Source organism: Leuresthes tenuis, unplaced genomic scaffold (assembly GCF_036924035.1).
Source record: "Leuresthes tenuis unplaced genomic scaffold, fLeuTen1.0.hap1 SCAF_6, whole genome shotgun sequence".
NCBI classification, from domain to species: domain Eukaryota; kingdom Metazoa; phylum Chordata; class Actinopteri; order Atheriniformes; family Atherinopsidae; genus Leuresthes; species Leuresthes tenuis.
In genome coordinates, this window is record NW_027325360.1 from 36831030 (window position 1) to 36853645 (window position 22616).

At 38.6% G+C, this 22616-nt stretch overlaps 1 protein-coding gene across 1 annotated transcript; it reads left to right on the top strand.

Annotated features, from left to right (window-relative positions):
• Positions 1–19732: 19732 nt before the first annotated feature.
• LOC140310337 (tubulin beta-1 chain) lies at positions 19733–22233 on the top strand. Its single transcript, XM_072388612.1, has 4 exons — positions 19733–19854; positions 20700–20808; positions 20886–20996; positions 21076–22233. The coding sequence occupies exons 1-4, from the start codon at positions 19798–19800 to the stop codon at positions 22134–22136; spliced, it is 1338 nt and encodes a 445-aa protein (XP_072244713.1). The 5' UTR covers positions 19733–19797; the 3' UTR covers positions 22137–22233.
• The last annotated feature ends 383 nt before the right edge of the window (positions 22234–22616 follow it).

A 22616-nucleotide genomic window follows, 5' to 3' on the forward strand; every position in this document is an offset into this window, starting at 1 on the left:
GCAGCGACTTAGGACGTGTCACCGGTTAGCTCTCCCGTCTCACAAATTAATCGAGGTTCGGATACTAGAAATCCCAGGATGGCCTGTCACTTTCCGTGCCTCGTCCTGAACGGCTGCTCACGGTCCTGCAGACAACGCCAAATTGTTATGGAAGTTTTCAATTGCTTCCTTCCTAATACCTCTGATGAGCAATGAAATAGAGAACTTAACTTTTTCTGCCGGCCGGCTAAGTTCTTATTCTTCGTTGCAAGGAAAAATATCAGTCCATAGATAAGAGATCAGTCCAAGATACAAACAAAAGGAACTCAGAGCTTTGTTCTTTAGGTGTGTAACCACATCTGGGGGCGGTTGGAGGTTAAAACAATTATCTTGTCTGAGTGTTAATTAGACAGCATTATCAGACAGCATGGCATAAATTTCCATTGTTATGCTGATGATACTCAGCTGTACTTATCTATGAAACCAGATGAAACCAATAGGTTGGTCAGGCTACAAGCCTGTCTTAAAGACATAAAGACCTGGATGACTCAGAACTTTCTGCTTTTAAATTCAGACAAAACTGAAGTTGTTCTCTTTGGACCTGAGCACTTCAGGGAGAAATTGTCTAGTTATATAGTTACTCTAGATGGTATTTCCTTGGCTTCTAGTTCTACAGTGAGGAACCTTGGAGTTATTTTTGACCAGAATTTATCATTTGACGCACATATAAAACTGGTTTCTAGGACTGCCTTCTTTCCCCTTCGTAATATTGCTAAAATCAGGAACATCCTGTCTCAGGGTGATGCAGAGAAACTAGTTCATGCATTTGTTACTTCAAGAGTGGACTACTGTAATTCTTTATTATTGGGCTGTCCCACATATTCTCTGAAAAGCCTCCAGCTGATCCAAAATGCTGCAGCCAGAGTTCTGATGAGAACTAACAGGAGAGATCATGTTTCTCCAGTTTTAGCTCCTCTTCATTGGCTCCCTGTTAAATTCAGAATAGAATTTAAGATTCTTCTTCTCACATATAAAGTTCTTAATGACCGAGCTCCATCATATCTTAAAGATTTAATTGTAAGATATTTTCCTAACAGAGCACTTCGCTCCCAAACTGCAGGTTTACTTGTTGTTCCCAGAGTTTCTAAAAGTAGAACGGGAGGCAGAGCCTTCAGTTATCAGGCCCCTCTCTTGTGGAATAAGCTGCCAGTAAATGTCCGGGAAGCAGACACCCTTTCCACTTTTAAGATTAGGCTTAAAACTTTCCTTTTTGATAAAGCTTATAGTTAGGGATGGCTCAGGTGAGCCTGAAACATCCCATAGTTCAGCTGCTATAGGCTTAGACTGCTGGGGGACCTCATCTGTCACACCTTTCCTCACTTTGCTCTCTTTTTCCCCCTGTTTAATTTCTCAATTGATTTTATGTACATGTGACATTATTGTTGTTATTAACCTATGTTTCCCTGTTCCAGCAGGTATCCTTTGAATGGTGTTATGGTGTTTTTCCTCCTCTTTTCCCTCTTTTCTGTCCTCTCAAACCCCAGCTGGTCGAGGCGGATGGCCACCCTCCCTGAGTCTGGTTCTGCCAGAGGTTTCTTCCTCTTAAAAGGGAGTCGTTCCTTTCCACAGGAACAGAGATGAGATGACAATTGTTGTAATCTGGCGCTATATAAATAAAATTGAATTGAATTGAATTGAATTAAGAGGTAAATTGTTTAAAACAATTATGTGTCTGGGTGTTACAAATGGTTAATGTGGATTGGAGAGTCTGTCAGTCCTGAGACATAAAATGTACCATCACACTGTCAATGAACTAACCCTGCGTGGTCACGAGGGTGGGGAGGAGGGACTTTTGAAATTGGCATAAATTGTAAAACATATCCCAGACAATGCAAAATACACGTCAAACAGAATACAAAATGACATAATTGAAAGCCTCACCAAAATGGTGCTAAACAATATCCAAGCCAGATACGAGAAAGCAGACTCTCCTGGACTTTGCATTAAAAGTGATGATACCAGAGGTCGCTGTAACATAGAGAATTTGTCTGTAGTAATTAGATTTGTCCAAAACTCTGTCCCCAAGGAACACTTAATTGGATTAATTGAACTACATCAGCTTGATGCTGAGTACATTTCCAACCACATTCTTTCACATTTGACTGAGCTGGGTTACAGACCAGACAATTTAGTGTGTCAGTGCTATGATGGTGCGTCTGTCATGTCTGGGGGAAAGGGGTAGTGTCCAAGCTTTGTTGCAAAACAAAGTGGGGAAGTAGATTCCGTACGTGCACTGCTACAACCACCAGCTCCATTTGGCAGTGGTTCACGCAATGGAAGCAGAACCCCTGGCAAAGAAGTTCTTGACTGGTCAAATTCTTGAAACACATTTTGTCACAGACATTATGTTGCCCCCACATACAACACACCTACACTGAAACGACTACCGGAGATACGGTGGACCAGTCATTATGACGTTACGAAGCCCATTGTCACCAATGAGGACACAATCAGTGTGCTTCTCTCAGATGTAGCAGATGCTCCTTTTGACATCAGCACAGAGGCATTGGGTCTTTCGACCCAATTAAAACGACAGTGTTTCTTTAACACAGGAAAGTTCCTCCTTCAGGTTCTTGGTGCACTGAAACCAGCTAATGCAATTCTGCAGGCCCAAGCAGTGGATGTATGCACTGCTGCGGAGGTGGTGACAGCTTCACTGGCTCCTCTGAAGGAGATGAGGAGTGACTCATTCTGGCAGGAGCATTTCTCTCAGGGTGGAAGCAAGCCTACCAATTCGCCCCCACCTAAGAGAAAACGCAAAGTTAATTCACTGCTTGGTGATAGCGTTGTCTTGTCAACACTTGGACATTCTGACCAAATAGTCATCAAGCTTTTAAAAGGGCCATGTTAAACATTCTTGACAGAGCTATTGTAGAGATGGAGACAAGATTCTCTCAGAGAAATGTTGAACTGATGAGGTCCACATCATTTCTCCTGCCAAAATCAAAGTCGTTTCTTGAGCCCTCTCTCCTGAAACCACTTCAGGTGCTTGCAGGTACAGAGCTTAACAGCATAAGCTTCAAAAATGACATTTCTGTGGCAAAAGCAATGTTACTCAATAAATTGCCAACTGATGCTAGCCTCTCTGAAGCATGCAAGTGCATTCAGCAGTACAAAGAGGCCTTCCCCATGTTGCATTCAATATATGTCACAGCATTTGTCATTGGTGTGTCTTCAGCTGCATGCGAAAGCTCTTTCTCCACCTTGAACCGCATCCTCACTCCACTACGCTGAACAATGCTGCATTCAAGGAAGAAAAATTTAGTCATTCTGGCACATGAGAAGGAAATCACAGAAAATCTTGACATGAATGAATTTGTTTCAGAATTTGCTAAGTGTAACCGCAGACATGTACTGTAGAAAATGGTCCAGGTCAAAGGTCAGCTATTCATGAATACCAGTAGATGGTGCATCCCAACATTTTCAATGTCAACATTAAATTTCCATTCAGCATAGCCAGGCTTTTAAAAAAAGATTAGTTTTGTTGGAAGGTGGGGACGGATGGGTGTGGGGGGTGGGGGGTTGCTGGTGCACCATAAGCTCATCTGGCCCACAGCCTAATATCATAATGACTACAATGGGCTATGTTTCTGTTCTAGCTCTCCTGTAGTAATCATAGTATGTTGTATACCTTTGATTTTATTGATAGCTTGCTGTTGGTTGCATGGCTCATACAAGTTCTACATTTATTTACAAAAAAACAAACAAAAAAATATTCATTAAAGAAATCCACTGAGCCACAAACGAGATATGACATAGGCCTACTCTGAACAGTTTATAAACAGTTTTAAAATATTCCAGATGGATGTGGCTGTCTTGAAATTGTCTAGATAGAGTGATAGTTGGGTTTCATCCTTTCTTACCTTAACCATGCCTCTGAGTGTTGAACACTTTGTTCTTCTGCTGGACAATGGATGTAGATTTTAGCTCTGGTATACAACAGGACTGGAGGGTAATAGTATTCTGGTACTCTCAGCTTTATTTCTTCTCTTTAGCAGTTACTTGGTGAACTCATTTCTTGTGACCCTGATGGCGTTGTAATGGTACATTTGCATGCATCATACAAGGTCTACATTTCTTTAAAAACAAAAAAAAAAAAATAAAAAAAAATAAAACTTCATAAAAAATTCCACACTGTTAACAAAATTGACGGTCATGATATGCTAGTGTGACCATATTTTCATTACCGAACTGAATTATTTCTATTATTATTATTATTATTATGCTTGAAGTGGTAGTAGTGGTTTTCCACCGATTTTTTCAGGTATTTTTTTCTGTCCCCCAGATGAGCTGCCCACCCACACACCTCTGTTTCACACTCACACTTTGTAAGTTGTCACATATAGAAGCAGAAGCTGAAGAATGTCAGCTACATTTAATTAATATTAGAAAGAATGGGAATATAACAGCATGTGAGAACTAACCTAAATTCCACTAAACAATGGCAGTCTGTCACCAGGAAATCAACTGCAAGACATCAAGAATGTCTGAGTCCTTTAACAGCCATAGTTTATTCCAGCCGTTAGCTGTACACTTGATAGCCATCAGAAATTGGAACCAGTATGACATGCCTTACTTTGTTCTCAGCTGCTGGGACAACTGACAACACCACTTAAACAACAGTACTGATATATATTTGCATTTTGATTTGTATCGATTGTCTCACCAAATGTGCCGCTTTAAAAGTCAATGTAATAAATGAAAAAGGCAGAAGTTTCCTTGCAGAGACACAAACCTTCAGCCCCACCATTGCTTATCAAGCAAACATACAAAATATTTCAGATAAATTCTTATACTAAAAACATAAGTTTCATGTATACCAAATAGATGACAATATCCAATAAATAGGTTGTCTTGATTTTTTTTATAATGGCATTTGTCCCCTTTTAGCGAGATGACGTCCACTTAGCATGTTAATCTAATGAAGTGTCATAACCTACACCAGTGTTTTTTGATCCTGGTCCTCAAGGCACCCCGCCCTGCATGTTTTCCACGTTTCCCTGCTCCAGCACACCTGATTCAAATGAATGGGTCAATTCTTAAGCTCTGCAGAAGGCTGAGGACAACCCATTAATTTGAATCAGGTGTGCTGATTCCCTAGCCACCAGGAGGCCCCAAAGCTGCATGTTCAGTTTCATCTGAGGAGAATTAAAATGTCCTGTATTTATGTGTAGCTATTTCATGTATTTATTACATCCCTTATATTCTTAAAAAAATAAACGTAGGATATGAATGAAATAAACTGCAAAGATGAACTGTGGCTGGTGTTTTTGTGGCATTATTAGGTCATATTTGTTGGGCAGCACTGTCACACATTGAGTAGTGTAGTTGGTCTCCGACAGGTATTACGGGAATGATTGACATCTACCCATCATTCCCGTTAGCGAGAAAAGTAAACAAAACAAACATCGTAGCCTAATGGCATCAAAAATAAGTGATATTAGTAGCGCAGAAAAACGGCAAAAAAGAAGGAGGAAGAAAAACGGTTTGAGGATACAGGTAAGTAATGTTTTGGGTGATGCGGGCTGGATAGTTGGCGGTGTAACGCCTTTTTGTTTGTTTAGTTGTCCTGCTTCCTAGCCTCGGATAAATGTTATGTAGCCGGCTAGGATTTATTTGTTATAAACTCAGCTTTAGTGTTTGCTTCATGAAAGTTTGCTTGTATAAAATTAATAAGTCACATGTGAATGAACAGTCTGTCCTGCCATGGGAATGACAGATTGACTCCAGACCCGTAGACCCGTTTATTCAGATACAGCAGGGAGGGAAGCATGTTGTTGTCATGCTCTGTCATTGTTCAGTGGCAGTTGTCTCTCAGATATTTGACACATAACATTCTTTTAAGCATTACTTAGGATTAATTTACTAAGTTTGGTGTGCATTTTATAAGCCTCTAATTAGAGGTGTGCTACTTTTTATGATTTAAAAAAATATATTTTAAAGGTTTGTTTTTTCAGTGATATATAAATATTAGGCATCATGTTGACTATTTTAGAATACTGTGGCAGTGGATCATTTTTCTTAGTTTTATTACTTTAACTAGTACAATGTGGAAATTAATGCAGAAACTTCTTGAAAGTGACAACTTTGCAATTGGGTACAAGCTTTAAAGGGACGCTGTACATCACAATGCTTAATATTTTTTTAAAACAATCAGATTAATATTTCAATATTTCAGTATTTATTGATTGTTGTTTTCTTTGAATTATTATTTTTTTACCACTTTAACTTGTCTGAGTGGTTCACCTTAAGATGTTTAATTTAAACTGTAGCCTGTTTTACTCATAATGTGTAATATATCTTAGTGTACCATCTAAAGGGTTTGGAATCTCTTCATTGTAGTTTGACAAACTAGGGGCCCCCAAACAGCATCTTTCTTAGGGCCCCCACAAAGCTATAAACGACCCTGGTAATCCTAAATTACATATTGCCACTAGCATACATATTTAAATCGAAATTCCACGTCTCCACATAGTATATTATTGTGTACCTCATTATTAGACACTCCACCAACAATTGGACAACTGAATTCTTTAGAATGTATTCATTATAATCTACTTTCACAGGTGTAAGATTATTATTTCAGGAGATTATGTGATGGCAAGCTTGGGTGGAGACTTTCAATAAAGAGATTTGGAAACTGCTCTCGAAGGAGAAATTTTCTTTTACAACTATAAACTAACTATATATTTTATTACCCTGAACATGCAGAATGGGATACTTATCAAAATTAATACAACTCTCACTCATGGAGATATACTCACAATGTCAAAATATCTAACATAGAAATCCAACAAAAGGAACAAGAACAGAACAAGTATGATTGCCATACTTAAGTAACATGAAGTTTAAACATTTTAGAACACAATTAAAGGCAATTATTGCACAACAATCTGCAAAGCATCATGGGAACTCCATTTGTCAATTCCAATACGCTACAAAACTGTAATGTCCAGATGGACGTTTTGAAAGCAGCGAACAGCTGCTTTACAAAAAAGAACTGATCATTGGTGGCCGTAATCACATCCAAACAAACAGCAACCACAAAAAAAAGATCAACAGTAGGTCTGAGTGCGTCCTCCACCGCAACCACACCCTCACACACGGGCTCCAGTCACACACACGCTCTTGTCCCGCCCTCTTGCCTCTCTCACATGCCCACCTCAGCCAAATACATTCAGTATAACCCACACATACATGAACTACAGAACAACATTAACACATTCATAACTAAAAATAGATGCAGGAACGCTACACTATTTACCTGACCCATTTATGTATTGCCAGCACAAGGCCATCTGGGAAATGTGGCTTTATTAGTTACCAGCTTGCTGGGCAGCACGACCCATTGAGTAATATTTCTACCTGATCATAAACCTCTGCTTCTGCGGTTTATTGGGATAATCCAAGGTGGTGGGCAGCATGATTTGATATTTAGCCCTCCCGTTGTTCTGTGAAGGTCTCTGTAATAAAATAAAATCAACAAAACTTCTTGGAAAAGTGAGGTAATTGCAGTACTCGGATAAAGATGCATTACAAGACAGAAAAATATAATTTGTGATCACATCTGTTTTAATAACAATTCAAAGACAAACCAGATACAAGTGGAAAAAAATCATAGAGCCAATAAAGGAGTCTGAGGTAGCCTGAGAAAATGAAAGATAGAATTCATTCTTGCCTTTCAGGCTCTCATTCCATTTAACCAATTATCTAAGATCTGTCTGTCAGCTTAACTCTTATGTTACTTCCAAGAATTCACAACAGGGGACTAATTGATTATTGATTTAACATACCAGAATCTTACGATTCTGGTATGTTAAATGGTATGTCTTTTTCCTTCGATTGAAGGTGGTGCCCTAAAACGAGGTAAAATAAGGCTTATTCAGCTATAAATATATAATGTTGGTGCCTCGGGTGCCGGCGATATATAATTTGGCTACACCCCACTACCCTGAACTGGATTAATCTGGTATAGAAAATGGATGGATGGACAAAGCACAATCCAAATTCAGTAGAATCTGATGGATAAGGTTCCTGTGGATCTAATTCATCACATTGACTAGATTTAGATCCGAGAGGACTCATGATCTAAGGAACTTCTTAGGTGATTTAGTTAAACAATCAAAAGCTATTTGATTAGTAATAATTGTGTGTGAACAGAGATGTGGATAAAAGCAATTCCTATATAGAACATTCACTTAAGTTTTTAGGAGTCTCACTCATGTAGGGACAGGCGAAAATGTACATATAAGTGGGGGTCTAGCAGCGAAGGCTACTTTCCGCTGCAATTGAAGTCTATGGCAGCCCCAGGAACGCTATGGTAAAAAGTTTGGAAATTTGGCACACGTATTCAGGACAGTCCCATGAGCAAACTCAAGAATTTTCGTGACCAAAAAGTGATGCCACCAACACGTCAAAGTTTGAAGTGCATTCAGCTGCATAACTTTGGACTCGTTGGTCCAAATTGCACAAATTCGGTACCGTTGGAATCCTTGGATCATGACGAGTCCAATGCGCCCTATGACGTCAATTTCTGCCTCAGTTGATTTTCTGCCATTTTGGATTTTGTTGAAAACCTTCAAAAGTTTTCAGTGGTCAATTGTAACGATTGTCAAAAAAATCTTTAGCTCAATCTGCACTAAAGTTAGGAGATGGATTTTTCAATTTCAACTTTGTTCGCCCACTACAACCAATCAAACTTGGCGGCAACCATGCCAAACAGGACGTGAGGCCATATCTCAGCAACGGTTTCATCTTTTGACATCAAACACCTTTAGGGGGTGCTATAAGTAGGAAAAATGCATTTTTGCTCATAACTTTGGAGCCATTGGTTAAAATTTCACAAATGAGGTACCGTTGGAATCTTGGATTTTCCACTATTTTGAATTTTATCAAAATCCATCAAAAAGCATTTCAGGCCTCCCAGATTGTCTGATTTCCACAGGACTTGACTCATAGAATCTTCAGACCAAGCCTCATAAGAGTTATCATGTATTTTTTTATTTCACTTCCGTTTGCCTGTAGCAGCCAATCAAACTCAGTGCCAGTACTCCAAACAGGACGTGAGGCCATATCTCTGTGATGCATTGATGTTTCGATGCCAAGCTTGGTGTGTGAACTCATGATGCCTTCCTGAGCAGCCATAGGCTTGCCTGCTATGCTGCTAGGCCACCCCATCACTGCTTGCAGCTATACTTTTGTAAGTCCTTGTTAAGAGAGATTTTTGGTTGTCCTTTTGCCATTTTGTATGTTATCACTCTTTGAGTTAAGTCAGAGCTTTTCTAGTTTTGTTGCTATTTTCTAATTATTCGTTAAGAGAGATCTTTGGTTGGCCTTTTGCCGTTTTGTATTTTCATTGCTCCTTTAGTGTAGTTAAGAGCTTTTGCCCATCATCCCTCTTTTGAGGTGTTTTTTATTCCCTTGGATTTCCCTGTTTTTGGTTGAAGAATAAAGTTTGCCAGCTGACACCTGTACTCTGCGTTCGAGTCCTCTCTGAGAGTTCCCTGCGTGACAGGGTCTTACAGAGTTATTTGTATATTGGACAACCGTACCTTCAAAGGTAAGCAAACAGCATATTCTACATGTCAGAAGTTTAAAAAGATAGATTCCATCTCTCACTCATAAGAGTGTATAATCTTTACTGATTCTAAAGAGGGTAACTCTTCTTATGCAAACTTTTTGAAGATAACAGTATCTATATAATTTTTTTAATATCCTTTATTCCTGGACTCCACATAGTTGTCTGCTGTTGTAGCACATAGAAATAATCATCAGTTTGTTGAGTCACTTCTATCACATTGTTTCTTCATTAATGGTTGATGAGAACCTGAACTGAAACGTGACTTGCTGATTTGACTGTTACATCATAAGATTGCTGCACAAATATTTTCCAAAAAAGTACTTGTTGAGTATGATCATAACATGCTTTCAGTGTGAAAACAATTCTAAAACAAAATACTAGGTGGCAGTCATAACAGAAAATTCTTCCTTTCCCTTTTAAAGTCTTTACTTTAAAACAAGAACAAAACAAGAAATCTTTTTTTTTTACTTTTAATTTAGTTATTTTAATTTGTTTTTAACAAAACAACATCATTCACTGGCATAGGACATATTGAATTAAAATTAAACAAGTAAATAAAATTGTTGTTGGGGTTGTGGGTTTTGGTGGGGGTTTTTTTTGTTGGGGCCTTAGGTTTTTCAAGTTAGGTTTCCATTAAGTCATTAGTTTTACCATTGTTTTTTCCCTAGTCACTCTTGTCCCGTCATTGGCTTCATCCACGTCACCTGTTTTGTTCTTAGCTGACTATCATTCATGTTGTCAGGTTGGTTTTTAATCGGTCTTATTCATAGTCATTGTCCATAGTCATGTTTTCATAGTTCAAGCCATGTTTTGTTTTGTTAGTTTTTCATGTTCAGAGTTTTTTTTTGTAATCCAGCTTAGCAGCGCTTTTTGTTTGTGTCTGAATAAATCAAGTTTTTCTTTATACATATATATATATATATATATATATATGCATCCGGGTCCTACGTTCTTGCCATGCCACACCACAGCTTACTCCTTGTGACAAATTATTTCCATAATTGATTGTTAATTCCTTTGTGACTGTCAGGATTTAGGTTTTGTTTCATGTCTCATCGCTTCCTGTTTTATTTTGAATGTTAACTTCTCCTCTCGTTTCAGCTAACTTGCCTTTCCTCCCGTGTCCTGCATCTGCGTGTCTCCCCTGATTACCCAAGTGTTTCCACCTGTTCCTCTTGGATCCTGTTCATGTGTACATAGTCTTTGTCTTCCCTTGTCTCATGGCCAGTGTGTTGTACCTAACAGTCCTCATCCTAGCCTCCAAAACCTATTGCTAGATTTCTTGTGCCCCAGATTCCTGACCATTGTGGTATTAAATATTTTGATGCCTTGTTTATTCGCTGAAGTCAAGCGTTTCTCCTTCAGAGTTTTTCTTTTGGTTAATGTTTTCTGTAGTTTCACAGTTTAGCTTTGACTAATTTTCATAGTTGTTTTTGGTTTCCTCCTTTTGAAAGATTTTTTTGTTGTAATGTTTCATAGCTCCTCCGTTATAGGAGTGGATGCTGATTTTTGTTCTTTGATATATTCTATAGTTCCTCCATTAGAAGGAGAGTTTTCTTTGTTTTACCTCTTGAGAAGAGTGTTGTTAAATTTAAATATTAATCTTTTCATAGACCTTTCGTTTTAGAGTGGAGAGTTTTAGAGTTCTCGAGTGGAGAGAGTGTTTCTTTTGATTAAGTTTTATAACGGCCTCTGACGCTTCTATAGTTATAGCGATCAGAGCCTTAGTAATTTTCATAAGTGTTTATTTCTCTGTCCGGAGACTTGATAAGAAAGTTTATATAATAAACTATCTCACTTTGAAATTGATCCTACACCTGTGTCCCGTGTCCTGCCGGTTTCTGACAGTGACAAATTGTAACTCTTCCCATGTACACACTAGTTCCCATTTTTCCTTAATATTTCCAGTATTTTGCAGGGACTAATTTATAAGCCTTTTATATATTTATGAGAAACATGTTTCTTAATTGGGAGGTGTTTTTCAATAATATTAATGAAGTAGTCTTCAATGCTGTTTGGAAATTTACTATCTATATTTCCTTCTTTATGATTTAAAATGTAATGTCTTATTTAAAAAATTTCTATATATAGATCATTAGAAGGAAACTGAAATTGTTCCTCAACTTGGGTATATGGCTTAAGCTCTGTTATATTAAATAGTAAATTAATCATACTAAGACCTGTATTGACCCACCTCCTGAACCACTGTCCCACACAGAGGGAGGAAATTCCATATTGCCCACCATTGGCATGGCTTTTGAAACAGATAATGGACCTCCAAGCTTTTTTCTTATTGCTGTCCAAACCTTCAGAGAATGTTATATCTATTCTTTTTCGATTTTTAGGTAATTAATCTATTTTGTATTAATTATAAGGCAGTGTTGATTAAAGATATGTTCTTCGCTGTACTTTGTTCTATGTGGGCCCACCCAGTTTCCTGATTATTTCTAATCCATGTCACTACTGCATTTAGCTGTGCAGCCCAATAATAATATTTAAGGTTTGGTAGGCCCAGACCCCCCCCTTTTCTTTAGGGAGTAGGAGAGTTTTAAGTCTTATCCTGGATGTCTTTTTCTGACGGATGAATTTAGAGATTAGTTGATTTAAGATATTGAAGGTAGAGATGGGAACTCTTACAGGTAATGATTGTAATAAAAACAAAAGTGGAGGTAGGAGGACAAAATAAGAAATGTAAAATAGTGTTTGTTTTTAAAGCTCTCCACAATTACATTTTTGTTTGTAGTTTTATCTATGACTGTTGTCTTTACCATCTCAACCTTTAAAGATTTGAAAGAAATCTTTAAAGGTTGAGATGGTAGAAACCTCACAAAAAAAATTCATACAAACTGTCTTTGTCTGACAAAGTTGTAACTTCACGTATGAAAATTATTCAGAAAATGGATATGCAGTATTGATAGAAATAATTGTGTTCTGTGTCTACCTGTTCCACTTATCTTCAGCCGTCTATGTACAAGAGATGGTGGATGGTGTAAACAATCACTCCTGACTGTATAAAACTTAAAAACCTAAATTTTGGCAGTAATTTATGAAAGACTCCCAAAGTATTTCCTCATGTTTCACCAGCCATGTATCTGACTGACATAGAGAGCCTCCTTGTGGCTGTATTCCTTTAGACATGTGGCTTCTTTTTTTTCTCTAGCAAATGGCTCCACCTCTTCCAGACACTAAGGAAATTTGATTGTTTCATGCTTCCTTTGTGGTTTACTCATCAACAAATTCTTTGTTGCAGATTAAAGTACCAAAAGAAAAAAACTTCTGGACTCAAACTTAATAAACCACAAATGGGTTGACCCTCTTTTATGTTGTGGTTCAAATTTTGTATCAGCACCTGCACAAGATTGGAATGTACATACTTGCTGTCTAGCTGCATTGTTAAGATCAATCAGTTCTGCCAGTTCAGAGTACTCTTTGATTTTGCTTTAATTAATTTGCTTTTACTTTTATTCTACAATGGTGTGAAGACGATATCCAAACGAGATACAATACATGGAAACTGAATGCCAACTACAGGGACGTCTGGGTTTCTCTGTTAAAGCTGCTGCCCCCGCGACCCGACCGCCGGATAAGCGGTAGATGATGAATGGATGAATGCCAACTACTAATGGGCTTTTTATTTTTATACTTCTGTCACAAAGAACATTTTGGGTACAACGAACATCAGCCTGATGTTTCAAAAGATGACTGTATCCATATAGTGCACATAAGACACTCATGATAATGCTATATATTACAGGAACGTGTAAAATAAAAATATTAAAAATATTTTAAAAACAAAAACATTATGTTCTTAAATATGAAGGTCTGTACTGAACTGAAATTTTTAGTCAGAACAATAATAATAATAATTTGAGGACATCACTGACATCACATTCATCCTGTGCAAACTGTGAATATCTAGACTAACAATTTTACAGCACAGTCAGGAGTTGTTTCAGCAACAATTAGCTTGCTTTATGTAGTTATGTTGATGATTAGAATTTCAAAGATAGATCTAAACAAGTTTCCTGAGTCTGACAACCACTGCAAGTTACAAATATAGTGACCTAAATGTGAATATATTTCCTAGCTTAATTTTTTTTCTAATTTGAAAAGAAAAACACATTTCCCATAAATCTCTTCAACTCTGGATCCCTCCCTTTAGCTATACTGAAGAGGCAGCTCTTTATGCTGATAATAAATCGATATATGATTTATCAATGTGATTATGCTGCAGGCAGCATAAATATTTTTCAAATTTATTCATTTAACTTTTATTTAACCAGATAAGACGGTTGAGAACCAATTTGCGACGACCTGGCTAAGAGGCAGCAGTAAAGGGCAAATTAAACAAGTAACAGTCATGATAAATTGGCACAAAACAATTAAAAACATGACCATTCCCACACATAATATATACATTACATTACTGCCTATTACATTACTAGGCAGCAAAGTTGAATGAGAATGACCAAAGGAGGTAAAGACTTTTGGAATGATTGTGATGATAAGGTTACTAGAGTGGAAGTTCCAGTTGTTGCAGGAAATGTTGAGTAGTAAGCAAAGATATGGAGGGGGTTTTACTAATGACGATGAATGTTTTGTAAAATAATTGGTTTTGATGGATACTGGAAGATTTGACAGCAGTAGAAAGTACATCAGAATTAGACCCTCACCCTGACAGCTGAGCCTGAAACAGCATCCCAAGACTATGACACCGGTGTAGTTTTTGTAACATGATATGGTGTGTTAATGGAGTGGGCAGATGTGTTGTGTACCAGATCATGCTGACCACCATGCTCAGGCCTTTAGCTGTGCATACACTGCTGGTGACCATGAGGCTGTATTAGCATCATATCGACTTCCTGACTCACCTCTCTGGGGAGCAGCCAAACAGACACAGCACTCTTAAGGACACATTACGTGAGCAGAAAAAAAAGAATCAATAGAGGCATGCTGCAATCAGCTGGTCGAGGCGGATGGCCACCGTTCCTGAGTCTGGTTCTGCCAGAGGTTTCTTCCTATTAAAAGGGAGTCGTTTCTGTCCGCAGTCGCCTCAGGCACACTCAGGACAGGAGATTGGACCGAAGAGAGGTTTCGGTGCAATCTGTTGGTTTCCTTAGCTAGGAAATTGCTTTTGAATTGGCTCTGTATAGATTGGACTAATTTTGAATTTAATTAATTGGATATGATTGGATTATTATTACAATGAACTGAACTCCAATTGGCTTGAATTGGACTATATTATTGACCTTGAGATGACATTTGTTGTAATTTGGCGCTATATAAATGAAACTTAACTGAATTTAAATTGTACATGATGTGAAGCATATTTTCACACCAAACACGATTTAATATGTGACATAAAGTAGTGTTCTTGTATTTTAGGTAACTGCACCTCAATTCAAACACTGTGTCAGTGAAAAGCTACCACTGGCCTAAATCCAGGAATATCAGTATCAAGCCTCAGTTGTATATGTCTTTAAAGGTATTCATTCTACTTCTTTCCCAGCTGAGCTATTGTATTTCTTAACTCAGGGTGTAACCTGCAGTCAAACAAATGCAGATTGTCCTGATACACATTACTCTGTATGATTACATTACTGAGTGTATGGCCTGAAAAGGCTGTGGTTTAAGCTGTTTGTGACACTGGCTGAATTCTGCTGCATTGGGGAGTCAGTAACTTGATATGTGAAGTGGTTCTCTCAGCAGACCAGAGACCAGTTGTTCCCATAACACCTATTTACCTCAATATCTGTATGACACAGCATATGCCCAGATGTTCAATTAACGTCAAAATGTATCTGATTGGGATTTTTGTGCTTATATAACCACATAAACATTGTTTAAACTATGATGAGAATACTGCAGTCAATATGTTGCCAGTAGGAAAGGTAAGCTTATGCATACGGTTTCATGTCTGCTATATTTGTACTCTATCCTGATCTCCTGAATTTAACCTCTGGCCTGTGTTGAACTACACTAAATTTGTTTTTTTAACAATTCATACTTGTTCATTGTTTACATCGATTGTTTCTAAAATGCAACTTCCATTGTTTGTGGGTCACTCACAAGAAAATAAACATGCCAGACAACGGAAGATTTGTGCGGACGGAGGAAGAATTTGTGGCTTCTCGCGCGAGTTAGTAGTTTTCACCTACTAAAGTCCGTACTTTTGAAGAAAACGCACGATTCGAATTTCTTTCAATGCGCATTTCCCAATGATTCTAATCACTTTTGGGTGGAAACTTGACTACTGAGGAACCTTTGAGTTATTTTTGACCAGAATCTATAACACATATAAAACTGGTTTCTCGGACTGCCTTCTTTCACCTTCGTAACATTGTTAAAATCAGGAACATCCTGTCTCAGAGTGATGCAGAAAAATTTGTGCATGCATTTGTTACTTCTGTAATTCTTTATGATTGGACTGTCCGACTCTCTGAAAAGCCTTCAGCTGATCCAAAGTGCTGCAGATAGAGTTCTGATGAGAACTAACAGGAGAGATCATGTTTCTCCAGTTTTAGCTTCTCTTCATTGGCTCCCTGTTAAATTCAGAATAGAATTTAAGATTCTTCTCCTCACATGTGGAGCACTTAAAGACCAAGCTCCATCATATCTTAAAGATCTCAGATTTGTATTTTTCCCAACAGAGCACTTCCTTCCTGGTTCCTAGAGTTTCTAAAAATAGAACGGGAGGCAGAGCCTTCAGTTATCAGGCCCCTCTCTGTGGAACCAGCTGCCAGTTCAGGTTTAGGAAGCAGACACCCTCTCTACCTTTAAGATTAGGCTTAAAACTTTCCTTTTTGATAATTCTTATAGTTTTCTGGGATGACCCTGAAACATCCCATAGTTAAGATGCTATAGGCCTAGACTGCTGGGGGACCTCCTGTGATACACCTGTCCTCACTCTGCTGTCTTTACTCTTCATGTACATATGACATTATTGTTATCATTAACTTGTGTTTCTCTTTCTGAGCAGGTTTTCCTGGTCTGGTGTTATGATGTTAAAAAAGACTGCTTTCTTAAATTTGAACTATACTATAATATACAATGATGCTGATTCTTTACTAGGCAATTGTAAAATAATCCCTAAACATTCCTTATTGATATGCCAGTGTTTTCCAGCTATCCTGATACTTGTTTCTGGTCTCTGAAATTAAAAGAATAACCAAAAAAGAGATCTTGATATCATTACTTACACTAGTTTGACTGTGCTTACATAAAATTGAATATACTTTTCAGCTCCTCACAAGATTCTTTGCTATTAGATGGATAATGGCAGTTGTGGTTTTATTTATGTTTTTCTTGTTTTTTTTTTAGCATTACAGCATTGCACATTTCGTTGGTGTGTCTAACCCTACATCTGTTTCCCTTTTGCATTATGGATCTGGCTGCTGGAGGCTGAGTGCTAGTTTCTGCAGTGTCCTGAGAGATGCTGATTCATGAGAAGCAGCATCAGTTCACTAGTATTTCTCAGAGACGCACAATACATTGCTGTACTGTGGGCATTTCATTATCACAGTACACTGCATTACTGTGATAATGAAGTGCTTTCAATACTCAAAAAATAAAACGTATCAGAAATGTTTTCCAAGCACATTGGACTGTTAACAAATTTAATTCCAGCTAATCCAATTCATGCTGGCACTGCAAACCTATTTTAAAAACACATCATCCTCCCCAAAGAAATTGATCAGTTACCGCTTAAAGGTTGCAGATAAATTAGATAAGAAGTGTCTGAGATCAAAGAGAATATACACCAGTTATTGAGTCAGACTCTAGAACACAATCGCATTGAACTTTTACATCTTATTATTTGCAGAGTTTAGTCCACTCTCTGCCAGGTTAAAAAAAACTCTTTACAGTCCACGTAGTACAACATGGTGTGTAATTGAAGTGTAGTTTATACAGCAATCCATGTCCTGAACAAAACCTTCTCATTTAATTCCTATTGCCAGCATTTTTTTGGACCTGTGAGCTAATTTCTAACATTAGCATACTGACATAATGGCAGTGAAAATTTTGACTGCGGACATGTTTACTATGTTAACCTTCTTGTTTCAGTGGTTCAATCAGACAGATTTTGACCTCATGATGACATAAAATAAGAAAATATTAAAGAATATCAGTGTGTTGTAACACTGTTCCACCTTTGAACAATTCTTTGAAATAATTCCCACTAACCAGTGGAGTTTATCATTGAATTTAGAGACCAATATAGAGATTTTAAAGGAGTGTTCTGAAGGGGACATTAGCGTGTATACCTAATGTCACAGGAATCTAACTGAAACATGTTGAGACATATCAATTGGCGCAAATAGGATGTCATCGGGGATAAATGTTTAGGTAACATATTGTTTTTTATCAGCAAATGCAAAATAACTGTTTTGCTGGTTTAAAAAAAATGGTACACTTCTGTTCATAATATAATGTGAACATACTACATGTACAATATATGTCATTCTGGCTGTTACATTAATACAACTTACAAGTGCATACAGTAACATTTCTAAAATAAATTTTCTGGCAGCAGTTTGGAGATCAGTTGAATGAAGGGAATAGTTTCAGGTGTGGGAGAACTTGGTAGGCTTGGCTGAGAGCCTTAAATTTCAATCCCACACAACAACTCTGGGGTGTTGCCCTGTATATGGAGCTATGAACTGTGGTTCTTTGCTGAAGAACCTCAAAACTCACAGAGTTTTTCCTTGCTGTTTAATTCTCAAATTCTGCAGCTTTCACTGAAAACGTACTGATTATAGGTCAAGTTGTAAAACTGAACATTTCAGAGGGAGTCCATCTAAACTTTTTTCTGTCAACTAACTTCAGCAAGCATGGCTGAAAACAAAAGGGCCAAGTGCAGAGATGGGAACTAGCTGTTCATTTGCCTGCGTACTGACTCATCCTCTCTGGGACAGCTATGCCATACAGCAAACAAAGATAGCTATTATGTGTTAGATAATAATGCAGACATTGTAGAGATATAGGCATGGCCCACATACTGAATAACATGAAAGGTGGTGGTGTGCCTGTTAAAAACCCCAGGCTGAGGCTAAGAGACTAAGAATTCAGATTAAACTAGACTTTACAAGTCTGCACAAAAATTAATCTACATAAAAATGCACGGTATGTATTTCAACGTGTTAAAGTCTGCATAGAGCCATGGCAGGCTTCAAAGGGCCCTATATGAATCTACAAAAATCTACATAAAGCCTAGTTGTCATGGCAACAGCAACCTGAAAATGCTTACTCTGTCCTTGGCTATAGCAACTGTAGCATTCTAGAGTCACAGTCACATTCTTGCATGACATTCAGATTAACTATTAATAAGACCATCTGCCCTCATTCAGCAGCTCAAGCGGACAGTACAAACATGACTGTCAGCCTCAGTTTAAAAGAATCTCTTTCTCATTCCCATAGAAGATAAACTAGCCAGAAAAAAATCTTACAGTAACACTGGAGGAAAAGGGGTTAACATAATGTCCAAGCCTATTTGTTTTAGATGTAAATCACTCTCTCTTAATCAAAATCAGTTTTCTACATTCTTAAGACAATATATATATATAAACATAATGTTACTGCCTTTAAGTTAAGTCATGTACCGTAAGACCATGATCCATTTATCCAGAACTCCACATCATTGAAACTATACGATAAAATGAGCTCCTATAGCTGAAGTTTGTGACCAACTGGACTTCCTGGCCTAGAAAACGTGACAATTTCTGTTTTAATACTCTGCTAGCAATGTTTTTGCTGGTAAAACTATGACTTATAAGATTTCTTTCTCATAAATAATGATTACTAAAAATTATTCTATAAAAAATAGAACACTTCCTTGTCAGTCGAATGTGCCAAAGCACGACTGTAAAACACAGGACAAAATCTGCCGCATTTCCGTATCACCATCACGAGTGTGAGAGGCCAACGTCTACAGATTAGACGTTCGTCATACGTTTGCTATGAATGTGATTGACAGGCAAATTGGCCAATAGCGGAAAAGTATTTCAACATTTAATTGGTCAAAATTTGTCCCTGTGAATGCCATTAGCCAATAGACATTTGAGTATAGGCACAAAGGGCGGATCCCATGACCCTATAAATATGAGTGTTCAGGCACTGAATACGCACTTGCAGGAAATCAGAAGTCGACTTGGTCATCGTACAGTGTGTAAACAGCAAATATGAGGGAAATTGTGCATCTTCAGGCCGGCCAGTGCGGGAACCAGATTGGTGCCAAAGTAAGTAAGCCTATATAGGTCTTTTGAATGCTTAATCATCTACATTTTGTTCCGAAACGCCGTGCCCACTTTTGTTGAAGTCGATGCTTTGTGCTCATAGCGCCCCATAAGCCACACCCTATGAATATCAACGTGTCCTATTTTATCTTACCCTTTATCGTTTACTTAAAACGGTTTCTTCTGGGGGTATCTTGAGAACCGTAGTTCCTCGTTGTATAATCAAATAAAACTTCCCCCCCCTTTTTTTTTCAAATTTTATTATTATTTTAAAGGATGTATATCTTTTTTAAATGTATTTTAATTCCACTGCTCAACCGTCTCGTCGAAACATTACCCGACAAATGGAACGCTTTTTGGAGGCGGATTTGAGTTTCTTGCTAAAATTCGTCATTGTTCTATTGGCGTAGTTGAAAAGGGAAGCAACTATGAAGATCACTAAGAGGGTAGGAAAAAAAAACCTAAATATATTATGTTGTGCAATTAAAACAAATGTTTTAGGAGAGCGCAAAGGCTTAATTTTAAGCTTTTATTTTGTGTCCGTTTCTATAAATATCGTTAAGCTTTTGTAACTGTTACAGGTTTAAGGCCTACATGCAATTTGAGCAGCGCCCGGCTTTTGCCTTGAGAGGGCGGGGCGGTTAGTGACGTACTTGGGGACGCTTCGAATTCATAACAGTCAGCCAATAGAAGATCAGGGCGCGCACCAAGAACACAATGCGCGGGAGAATAAGTCAGCCATGTAGTAATCCTGAGGCTTAGAATGAAACTAGTACATAAAGATTCCCATGATTTTGATTTGCTATTTGAATCCTTTTTAGGATCTAACAACTTTGCATTCATTTTAGTTTTGGGAGGTGATCAGTGATGAGCATGGTATTGACCCAACTGGTACTTACCATGGAGACAGTGACCTGCAGCTGGACAGGATCAATGTTTACTATAATGAAGCATCCGGTAGGTACAGTAACACCAATTTGATTTGATTACCTTTCTGATTATTTCCCTCTCACCAGTTGTGTCTCTTGTTGTAGGTGGTAAATATGTGCCCCGTGCCGTGCTTGTGGATTTAGAGCCAGGCACTATGGACTCTGTGCGATCTGGACCTTTTGGCCAGGTCTTCAGGCCTGACAACTTTGTTTTTGGTAGGTTGTTAAATTGTTCAACCAATATTGCATCCTGGGAAAGTAGTATAAGTTAGATTAATGTGTTCTTCTTTTGCAGGCCAGAGTGGTGCTGGCAACAACTGGGCCAAGGGTCATTACACAGAAGGTGCAGAGCTTGTGGACTCTGTTCTGGATGTGGTAAGGAAGGAGGCAGAGAGTTGTGACTGCCTGCAGGGCTTCCAGCTCACACACTCCCTTGGTGGTGGAACAGGCTCGGGTATGGGCACCTTGCTAATCAGCAAAATCCGTGAAGAATACCCTGACCGCATCATGAACACATTCAGCGTGGTCCCTTCCCCAAAAGTGTCTGACACTGTTGTAGAGCCCTACAATGCCACATTATCAGTCCATCAGCTTGTTGAAAACACAGATGAGACTTATTGCATCGACAATGAGGCACTCTATGACATCTGCTTCCGCACTCTCAAACTTACAACTCCCTCATACGGGGACCTTAACCATTTGGTCTCTGCCACCATGAGTGGTGTCACCACCTGCCTCAGGTTCCCCGGCCAGCTCAATGCTGACCTGCGCAAGCTGGCTGTAAACATGGTGCCTTTCCCCCGTCTGCACTTCTTCATGCCAGGCTTTGCGCCCCTCACAAGCAGAGGTAGCCAGCAGTACAGATCACTCACAGTACCAGAGCTCACACAGCAGATGTTTGATGCCAAGAACATGATGGCTGCCTGTGACCCGCGTCACGGACGCTACTTGACCGTGGCTGCCATCTTCCGTGGCCGTATGTCCATGAAGGAGGTGGATGAACAAATGTTGAATGTGCAGAATAAAAACAGCAGCTATTTTGTTGAATGGATCCCCAACAATGTCAAGACTGCCGTCTGTGACATTCCACCCCGAGGCCTCAAGATGGCTGCTACTTTCATTGGTAACAGCACAGCCATTCAGGAGCTGTTTAAACGCATCTCTGAGCAGTTCACGGCCATGTTCAGACGCAAAGCTTTCCTCCACTGGTACACTGGTGAGGGTATGGATGAGATGGAGTTCACAGAGGCTGAGAGCAACATGAATGACCTGGTGTCTGAGTACCAGCAGTACCAGGATGCTACTGCTGAGGAGGAGGGGGAGTTTGAGGAGGAGGGTGAGGAGGACCTTGCCTAAATTTTACATTTGTACAAATGTCTGCAAGTTTTTCTACTGAGGTGTAACCTCATGTATGTTTAAGTTTTCAGCGTTGAATAAAAGTTCCAAAGCATTGGATTTGTCTCTTGGCTTTTATTTGTTTAAACGAGCATAGGAAAGGAGTTTAACCAAAGCACTCACTACATTGTAGCTTTAAAATCACGTTTCTTTCTTTACTATTAAGCATATATAATTTCATCACTGGAAATGTAGCTGAACTGAATATTGTGTTAGAAATGCTCGCTTCAATTTTAGGTGTATACAAAATGTAATTGGTACTATATAAATGGTTGAACTATCAAGTCTGTACAGTTTAAGAATGGGATCACTCTTGCCACCACAAGGTGGCAGCATTGGCTAAGCCATTTTCTTTGATTAAGAAGTAGGTGAGAATACATATGGTCAATGCTCGCAGTGACCAGGGGCACCTGAATCTCCAAGTCTTCCTTCTGTCCAAAG

Bases quoted from the DNA above. Each gene is read 5' to 3' on its own strand.
- LOC140310337 (XM_072388612.1), top strand. From the start codon at position 19,798: ATGAGGGAAATTGTGCATCTTCAGGCCGGCCAGTGCGGGAACCAGATT. The intron at 20,809-20,885 runs GTAGGTACAGTA...CTCTTGTTGTAG, and splicing joins TTACTATAATGAAGCATCCG to GTGGTAAATATGTGCCCCGT. The intron at 20,997-21,075 runs GTAGGTTGTTAA...CTTCTTTTGCAG, and splicing joins GCCTGACAACTTTGTTTTTG to GCCAGAGTGGTGCTGGCAAC.